Below are 10,067 nucleotides of genomic sequence, written 5' to 3'. Positions count from 1 at the left end.
ATTATGGCCAAAGTTCATTGACCTTTGACCTTGGTCATGTGACCTAAAATGCGCACAGGATGTTCAGTGATACTTGATTACTCTTATGTCCAAGTTTCATGAACTAGACCAACATACTTTCAAAGTTATGATGGTAATTCAACAAATACCCCCAATTCGGCCAAAGTTCATTTACCCTAAATGACCTTAGACCTTAATCATGTCACCTGAAACTTGCACAGGATGTTCAGTGATACTTGATTACTATTATGTCCAAGTTTCATGAATAAGATCCAAAAACTTTTAAAGTTTTGATTGTAATTCAACAGATACCCCCAAATCGGCCAAAGTTCATTGACCCTAAATGACCTTTGACCTTAGTCATGTGACGTGAAACTCATGCAGGATGTTTGATGATACTTGATTAACCTTATGTCCAAGTTTAATGAACTAGGTTCATATATTTTCTAAGTTATGATGACAATTCAAAAACTTAACCTCAGGTTAATCATTTTGATGTTGATTCCCCCAACATGGTCTAAGTTCAATGACCCTAAATGACCTTTGACCTTGGTCATGTGACATGAAACTCTAATAGGATGTTCAGTAATACTTGATTACCCATAAGGCAAAGTTTCATGAACTAGGTCCATATACTTTCTAAGTTATGATGTCATTTCCAAAACTTAACCTCAGGTTAAGATTTGATGTTGACGCCGCCGCCGTCGCCGTCGGAAAAGCGGCGCCTATTGTCTCACTCTGCTATGCAGGTGAGACAAAAACGATAATAATAACTATCAAAATGTTAACAACAAACCTAATTAAATTATCACATACGAATTTCAATATCAATAAAACATGCAAACAAATCAATAAACCTACTACTAAACAGAGTTAAACAACCAAAACATGCAAACGACCAATACAAAATGACAATCGCTTGTATTTTTGTTTCTTCAAAGTTTATTCACTCCAAAATTCAAAACGACTGTAATGATTCAAATCTCCTAGCTATGATGAAGCTACACAATGTGAAGCTTATACCAAAAGAAATAAAAAATAGGCATTACACAGAAAGTTTCTTGAACATTTTGAAGTCATAATTCTAGAGACGTGCATCCAAACATGATTTTGTAACCTAAATTTAGGTGTCACCACTGGCTTAAATGGGTATTGTCTCGTTCACATTGGTTTTATCTCGAAAACGTATTCACTATCGGAAAGAATATGATGCACATATAAATAGACTTTTACCTTCAAACTAGAAACATGATAAATACTAAATGAAGTGATTAACATCACACTTGCCATAATAACACATTGATTAGACGATTGTATACAGCTACCAACCATCATCTGTCAACCTTACAAATAGGGAATATTCCAGCTCTGCCTTAGGACCCAGTGCGGCATGTCCACACTGTGGTAAATTGTTTGACCAACGGTGGGGCATGCGACAATATCCATGCGAACCCTATGTTAAAACCTTTTACGTGATATACCCATTGTTAAACGGCTCCAAAGAGGCGCACCTGCGGTTTTAAACTGTGTTTTAATCCACAAAAGTGCGTTCTACCATACCTTACCATTTATTTCACTATATTGACGTTAAAACTATAACACATAAATTGGCTTGATCACCAAAGACAAAGACGAATTCAGAGTTTACTTTCTCTGTTACATGTTAAAATTGTATCTTAATTACTACGTGGCTTGATCACATGCTATTAAGTTTTACTTACAAGTGAGGAAAAAATCCCGTGTCGCCGATGTAATGGTTTTCAGAGAAAAAAATACCAACGGAGTTTTTCAGTATGAAACGACGGCATATTGACGCCACTCTCTAAACATGCTAAAACCATTTTTAGTGTATCTATCATAAATACATTAATGAAGACATTATGACTTAAGGATGGGACATTACTGGAAGAAAAGCTTTGTATCGCCATTTGTTGCAGAACAACATCATACAACAGTATTTTTTCCGACAGATTGGTAGTCAAAGCACACGAGGAACCTTGTATTGCTTCTTATGTGCAAGACGCAATGAAATAAATTTCTATCTAAAATAATTATAACTTTATCTCGAGACAAGCTTATGCTTTACAAAGACAAAGGGTATCGTAATAAGACAGGTGATGTATACAAATTATATAACATTTACTTCCAAACCATCATCTTCCAAGCATCAAAAGCAAATAAATAAAGATGTTTTATTTTCAAATGTACAGCATGTCCATAGGCAAATTAGGAGCAAGAATCTAAATACACAACATGATAATTTAGTGAGTACATTTGTTTTAAGATAGTGCAGTTTGAAATAATAAACTCGAGCTTTTTATCTGTACAAGAACGTAAAATATAAATCACATCTTTATATTTTTACTATAAAGGCATCATTATCATCACCAATAAAAGGCACTATATTCAGTCTGATCAAATAAATTTACGACTAAGCTGTCATATTGTGCATAGTCCGAATTAATTAATAGCGCCTCTATAATACTCGGACACGACTAGTATACACACACACATTATGCAATAATGTTACAATATCTGAAAGATTGTTTATAGGGTTTAGCAACGATCAACTCCATTGCACGATGGAACATGATATTTTAGCTATATTTCTGAATTTCCTCATAATCATTCAAATTGCCTTTAAAAATAATCACGGGCTTGGGCCTTGCAAAAAATTCTAATCACGTTAGAGTTTGTTTTAAGAAAATTTTTATTAAAGTACTACATGAATATTTTATGATAACGTGCATTTCTATAGTTCCTGTTTGAAACAATGTTGCTTGAATTGAACCTTACTGATATTCATCCCAAATGCAAAGACTAAGATAAATCAACACAAAACAATATCATTGGCCAAATAAGTAATTTTCTGAAATTTACTGCGGCAGTTTGCTAAAATCTGTTAATAGGGCATAAATATCACCATCAAGCAGATTTTTTCGTTTCGTGATCATGATGTTAAAGCATATCGGATATTTCTTCGTATCCCACAAAAGGTAAATGTTGATTGACTGAACTGTCCTAATCTATTAAAAATCTGTATAATGATATTCAATTTATAACGGGCTCCACGCTACTCAAGCAGTCATAGTATTCTATTTTTCCTCTTTTATTTGTTATTTACCGCATACCATCGCATCAGAACGAAAAGTCGTGACCAAGCTAAGGTGAATGTAGCGCAGAAAGAAACACGATGATTTGCAATCTCCGCGCTAACATTCTTTGATTATGATCACAACAGTGTTGCGCGCAGGGCCAGAGAAGAGACCAAGACCGGGACCAAGACTAAGGCCAAGACCGAGACCAGACAATCTGAGGCCAAATGCAAGGCCGATTAGTCCATCCTCGAGATGCACGACACTTGATTACACATACACTTACATAATATTCTGTACTCATCGCAACCGAAATTTTGAAACCCCCGATGCACGATAGTTACACAAAGATAATGAATAAAATCTAGACACACCCAAGGAACAACCAATCTCCTTGAACAAGCACACACTAAATATGTACACTCACGAAAAAATGTATCAATGCATGTTACTAACTTATCCTTGAAAGCTTAAGCGCGATGGAGATAATACAGTTATATCGGTCAATTAACAGTTCACATATTATTTATAGAATTATGCAAATAAATATGTATGTTTCATAGCAACGTGGGAAATCCACAAAATTATTCTATATTGATATCTAAACAAATATTTAGACATTCTTAAATATATATCTGGTGATTGGGAGAATAGTTTAGGGTAACCCTAACGACAGCCCCTATGTTTGTGGCTAAACAAAACGCTCACAAACGTATGTACTTGACATTTTACATGTATCTTGTCTGGCTAAATATGTAATTTTGTTTGACCTGTGGTTAAGGACGTTATCATGAGGAAGACCCTGAGGGCCTGTTAATTTATCATACTTTTTTTTACAGTCAAAGCATGAAGCTTAATATTTATCATATTCTGTGGCTGGTATCAATTAAAGACATGTAAAGATAATTATTCACTTTTTAGACGATGAAGGATGATCATTAAACTACTCTATAGCGCCTTTTTAAAAGGATTATAATGCACAATGATCATGAATATTCGTATCCATCAGATAAAAGATGAACTATTTTTCTATTGCATAGTATTGACCTTGTAACACTATACATAGAGATGTTAATTATTTTTCAATAAACACATTTTTTTTTAAATTCACGAGTTCACAAGTTCAAAGTGGACGAATTATGAGTCCAATTCGCGATTTCCAATTCGTTTGAAATCGCCCATCCAAATGTTCTGTTTATCCTCAATGCTCTGGATGCGAAGGTACATTTATAAATCATCGCTCTCGGCTAGTGACACCGTTGGTGAAAGCGCGCCATGCCTTGGCGAATCAAAGCCAAACGACTTTGGTTTGGGGTTGAAGTCGTTGAAACCACCGCTGTATTTAAGTGATCTGGTTTGACCTTGACCTCTACCGATCGACCCTTCAGAGTTCAACGAAGCCGGGGACCCAGATCGGTTATCTCCATTAGATGACACACCCCAACCGCGTGGCTTGACATTAAAGTCCTTAAAGTTGGTTTTAGGGAGCGTTGGCCCTTGTTTGAGTGGTACTGGTTCTACATGCTGGGATCCTGGGTACTTAGGGAAGTCGCGGTTGGCTTTGAAACCAGGCTTGATTCGTGGATCTGAAGGTGGCTGTACAACTGGTTTTGGTTTGGCCTGAGTCGGAGGAGGAATCTTCACTTCTTTTTTCGGAAAGGCATGCGTGATACATCCAAACGGCGATTTTTCTGCAGCCTCCCAAGGGGATACCTTCTTCTCTGGCTTCGCCGAGGTCTGCGGTCCCGGTGGCTTCTTAAAGGGAGTTGGTGCTGGATGCTTCATCGTCGACTCGTCAAGGACAAATTGTTCTGATCTTAATCTCCTCTTTTCAAACATCTCTGCTGCTCTGCCTGAGTGTGACTTGAGACCATCGGCAAGGACCAGACACTGCTTCGGCGACACCGCAGTGTGATCGCACTTTGCTTTGCTCTTCAACTTGACATTGAAATTCGTCGGTTCCACCTTGATACGCTGTGTGAATCCTCCAGGAGGCGGCGGTGGTGGAATCGGAATTACCCCATTCGACATTGGTGGTGGTGGCGGTGGAGCGGCCTTGATGGTGATAATCGCAGCTCCAGACTCCCCAGTGGAAGATCCATCGCTATCTTCATCGGAGTCCTTCTGCCCGGTTGCTTCAATCGTGTACCTGGCACTGCGCTTCCGACGCTTGGCGAACATCCTTGCGCCTTTGGCCTGCTTGTTCTTGGGAAACATCAGAAGATCTGCGATTGTTTTACATGCTCGCCTTTTCTCGACAATTGAGACTTCGGGCTCGGGATCTTCGCTGACTCGCCCCGCTGGTTCCGAGTACGGACGCTGTAATCGATCTTTACGCTCTGTAAAAACAAAAGAAAAAAGAAGAACGGAATTGATTGAAGCAATATATCATCTTCATGAGATTAGTTGTATAATGACAATTAAGCCAAGAGATTAAATATACATTGACCGGTTCGTAGATGTCAAGATTAGAAACTAGTAGCGAAGGAACGTTCTGAAAAGATAAAAAGGAGGTCGAACCACTGTTCACGCACAATATACCTTATGCATTAACGTAGTCTCGCCCCAATCTAATAGAGGCTGAAATAACTGCCTTGCATGCTTTGGTAATATGCAGCTGGTGCATCTGTAACAACTCGGTTTACGCGTATTCCTGTATCTTCTGAGGGAGGGCGCTGTGGGATTATGACATCCTATGCATAAAGTCTATAGCCTGTCATCACTAAGTTTTATTTAGCCACAACACTTAGGAACTTTACAGTTTTAATAGGTGGACTCCTGTAAGAGATGTCTGTCAAAGTCAAACGAATGTCAGTCTCTTCACAAGGCACGAACCATTTTTTTCAGTCTCTCAGATATAGGTTTTATCAAAAAGACCAACTGGGTTTAGACCCACATACATGTTTTTCTTTCTCGATACGGAGGTCAAAGAAACTTACCAGCGGCAGGCTGGTCCTTAGCAAGGCTGCGAAGGATGATACTAGGATCTTTATAGACATCAGTCTCTTCCTCCTCTTCTTCGAGATGTTTCTTCGGTGTAAGAGGCGATTCAGGAGGCACACCACTATCTACAGACATACCGCTTGGTGACTGAGGGGGGCTGCCGAAGTCCACCTGCAGATAGAAAGGAAAGTATAAACATTTAGTTTCTTGACAGTGGTATGAAAAGACAAGAAAGTCGAAGTTGGGAAGCAGAGTATTCTTTTCGCAATGAGTGTAGTCGTTAAAAGGACTGCAAACAAGAAGGAGTGGAAAGCTGATTGGTAGGCAGGGTGAGAGGCTTGAGTAGATGTAAGAAGGCTGGGTTGATTCGACGAATGGAGTTGTATAGCAGGAGCAGGAGAGAAGACTCAACGTTTCGGGCGGGTTGACTGTCCGTCTTCCGTCTTTACATCCCTTTTCAGGACCACACTCATTTCCCGAAAGAATACTCTACTTCTCAACCTCCACTTTCTCGTCGTTCCATTTCCCTTCTATTATCTCAGCCCTTCCAGGACTTTACACATAGCATACACCACTTCCGCGTCAATATTTTGTGTTGGGAAATGAGGGAAAATTTGGTGATTTAAAATAATGAAACATGTTTGGGGATGGTTGTGTTTTCACACTCATTCTCGAACAATAGTCAACAAGAGATGGAAAGGTATGTTCCCAGTTATTCAACTGTTCGAATATCAATATTGCAAACTTCCTTTGTTGTGATTCATTGATTTAAAGTATTTCCACAATATGATCACGTGCTACTTCTCTTGAACATTTCCTTGTATATTCATTTTTAATTTATATTCAGTTTTGTCCGGTTTACTTTATAGATACATTCAATTCATTCATAGCGAGGGTCGCACAACACAAAGATTAGAGAATTATGACATCGTAAGCTTGATTTTCACGAATATTTGTACATTATTATAGTCAATGCAATCAATCGTAAAAAATGTGTTGATTGCTTAGCTTACTTAGTTACGAGCTCCAGAACCTACCTTTGTGTTTTCATCAGGCATGGCAAAGGTGATCGTAAGTTCCCGTCCGACCCCGGCAGCTTTACCGGAAGGCTTGGACTGCATAATGCTGACCGGTTCGTATGTCGGCTGTTTTTTGCTCTTCTGCAGCGGTGACGGTTTCCCGTACTGGAGAGCGAAGTCGGTTTTCGGACCCGGAGCCGAATAGCGTGGGTTGGTGGATGGTTTGGGCATCTCAAATCTTGACTTTGGTTTCTGCTGCGGTTGTTGTTGCTGCGGTAGCTGGAACCGCGCTTGCTGCGGTTGTGGTTGCTGCGGTAGCTGAAACCGCGCTTGATGCGGCTGCTGTCGTTGTTGAGGTTGTGTCTGTTGATAGATGGGTTGCTGTTTGGCTGACGATGGTTGTCGCTGTGTGGACTGCCATGTTGTTGACCTCGATGAGTTGTCTACTGTAAATTGGGGGAATAATAATAAATCATGATGCATATTTTTATTCGCTTTTTTTCTTACTAAGCTGTATGCATACATGCGTCAGTTAAGGAAAACGGACTGTCTTCGAAAAACGTTGACATACATGTATCGCATTGCGTGATTGTTTCGTACTGTTGATGTTGCCTTTTCTACTTTCCTTGTTGCAACATAGATATCATCGCCATGGTCGTAACCAATTCGATTCGTCCTCATGGCAAGATTACACCTGTAATCACTTAAATTGGATCATACATCAGATGAAATTGGAAAAAACAAATGACTTAAATCAAATGTATAAATTTTATGAATAAGATATAGGCCAACTCATTTTCGACCTTGATCACTTCGGACGAAAATATTAAAATACAGTAATGTGTAAAGGATAAGGGTGTGATTAATCTTTGGAACATGTTAAACGTTCAAACAACAACAAAATATCAAGGTAGACATAATTAATTCAAGCCTGAAACTCGAGATAATATGAATCGCAGTGAGAAAATCAACGAAAACTTCAAAATCATAATCGATTGGTGGAAAATAATAAGGGTTCAAAATCAAAACAATATAAAAAAGGTAGGGGAGAGGGCTAGTTTTCAAATAAATAAGCAGAAAAGTTAGAAGTACATGATAAAGAGGTGATGTAGGAGCTAGAATGGTGAAATTATTATAGATTTAATGAACTATCCCTTCCTACAAACTTTCCCATAATGTATGAGTGAATTTACAGTTTGCATTTTCTTGAATGAATAATAATATTCCGCATTTATAGCCTTAACATCTAAAAGGGGGAAAACAAATCTGGGTATTTTTGTCAGTGGACGCAGGAATACCCCTCTCCCCTTCTGTTCAAAGTCGTCTGATGATTCCCCGATCTCACCATTGCCCGATATCCGTGCTCGATCAGAAGCCGATTTCTGTGGATGCGTGATGATGACGTCACTGGTACGCCTCCCATGATCCATCTTGATTGGCGCGGTGTGCTCAATTCCACCAATCGGCTTGCGCACCGGTCCCGCCATATCGTTGCGTTCTGTCGTCGTCTGCGCTACGGTTTTCGGCGCCTCGCCGTCCAGCGATTCCATCACGGTCTTCGTAACCGTCTCCTGCAGTCGTTCCCCGTCTTTAGTCGTCTTGATTCGTGTCGTTGTCGTCGTGACCTTACGGACCGCGCCGCCGCTGTTCGACATCCGCCGGTCTATAGATATGGGCAGAATTGGTTGACCTTTGATTTTTTTTTCTCAAGGGATTTGCTATTACAAGCGCAATGCACCCCCAAAGATTCCTGTTTTTTAACGTTAAATTTGATATATTTCTGAGCGTACATGTATAGCTCTATTAATGAACTCCCATTTCAGATTTATTGTTTCCGTTGCACGATTTCGGCAACTGAATGTTTTCTTGAAAATTGTGACAAGAAAGTAGAAAATAAATGATGAGGTTTCAACATAACAAAACAAGATTTAAAAACAATAAGCTTTGAAATGAACGGTGATAATTTAAGCAGCATGCGTTGGGGTTTAATTATTATAGAAAACAGAGTCACATCAGTCAAAAAAGTATCATGATAACTAAAACAAATGTTTAAAAGAAACAATTTTGAGTGAATCGTAAGATAAGGGTAAAATATATATATCCTTGTAATTCACAACAACTCATCAACAAGGGTTATAAGAGTCAAAAGAAGATTTAGGTATACATGTATACTGGATTGTAATTCCAGTTTGGGTAAAATATAGGAGGGGTTAACAACGTTGGCTGGAGAGAAAAAAAAAACGAAGGGCAAAAAGTCAGTCGTCAAACATAAATTATGAGGTAATGTCAAACGGTACAAAATTGAGCTTGAATATTTTTTGGTTTGAGACCCCGATAATGAGGAAATGGTGGGAAGGGGGGGGGGACACAATGAGGTAAAAGGTCGGAGCAAGACCCTTAGCATGAACCTGATACTGTACCTGAACTTTGTTTTTCTTGATTCATCTGTCTGTCTTGAATTCTTGGGTTGGCACTTCTTGTTCTAGGCAATAAAATGAAGAAATATTGAAATTCAAAACCTGATTCTCTCAAAAGTCTAATTGAATAGCCTCTCATCAGTTTTTAATAGTGTCCTTCATGTTCTCCTTCTGTTTTGGGATGGCTAGCTTTTTCATTCAATATTCCATCAACCCAACGATCATTGACTCTTATCGTTGACCTGTCATGAACTCATACTCATCCCAGAATGATTGTGGTCGTACTACATGGTTTATGCCTTTGAATTCTCCATCATCCGATGGGGATTAGAGCAGAATGTCATAAAGGATGGTTTCCGACATTAACTAAAATAAAAGAACAATAATACTTTTAATAGGAATAGCCTCACCTGTCCCTCTCTTTATTATTCGACGTTTTTTCTTCTTTTTTCAACTAGACTTAATATTAAAAAATATTAAGTTGATTCAATTAAAAAGGGAAAATCCAACAAGGATAAAACTGAAAATTTCATCAAAATCGGATGTAAAATAAGAAAGTTATGACATTTAAAGCCTTGCTTAATTTCCCCAAA

The 10,067-nt window shown here is 38.7% G+C and overlaps 1 protein-coding gene across 2 annotated transcripts in view; it reads right to left on the bottom strand.

The window, feature by feature from the left end:
• Nucleotides 1-930: 930 nt before the first annotated feature.
• Nucleotides 931-10,067, bottom strand: part of LOC121431749 (synaptopodin 2-like protein) — a 33,479-nt gene continuing 24,342 nt past the window's right edge. Inside the window, exons 3-7 of one of the 2 annotated variants that reach the window (XM_041629443.1) lie at nt 9,478-9,539; nt 8,403-8,720; nt 7,076-7,503; nt 6,035-6,209; nt 931-5,434 (exon numbers count right to left, since the gene is read on the bottom strand). In XM_041629443.1, the coding sequence (XP_041485377.1) occupies nt 4,323-5,434; nt 6,035-6,209; nt 7,076-7,503; nt 8,403-8,720; nt 9,478-9,539 (2,095 nt within the window). In that variant the 3' untranslated portion in view covers nt 931-4,322. The remainder of the gene's footprint in view (nt 5,435-6,034; nt 6,210-7,075; nt 7,504-8,402; nt 8,721-9,477; nt 9,540-10,067) is intronic. The other variant, XM_041629444.1, reaches the window with a different exon arrangement.

This window comes from Lytechinus variegatus, chromosome 18 (assembly GCF_018143015.1).
Source record: "Lytechinus variegatus isolate NC3 chromosome 18, Lvar_3.0, whole genome shotgun sequence".
NCBI classification, from domain to species: domain Eukaryota; kingdom Metazoa; phylum Echinodermata; class Echinoidea; order Temnopleuroida; family Toxopneustidae; genus Lytechinus; species Lytechinus variegatus.
The sequence above is the reverse complement of the archived record's forward strand: the minus strand, read 5'-3'. Positions and strand labels throughout refer to the sequence as shown.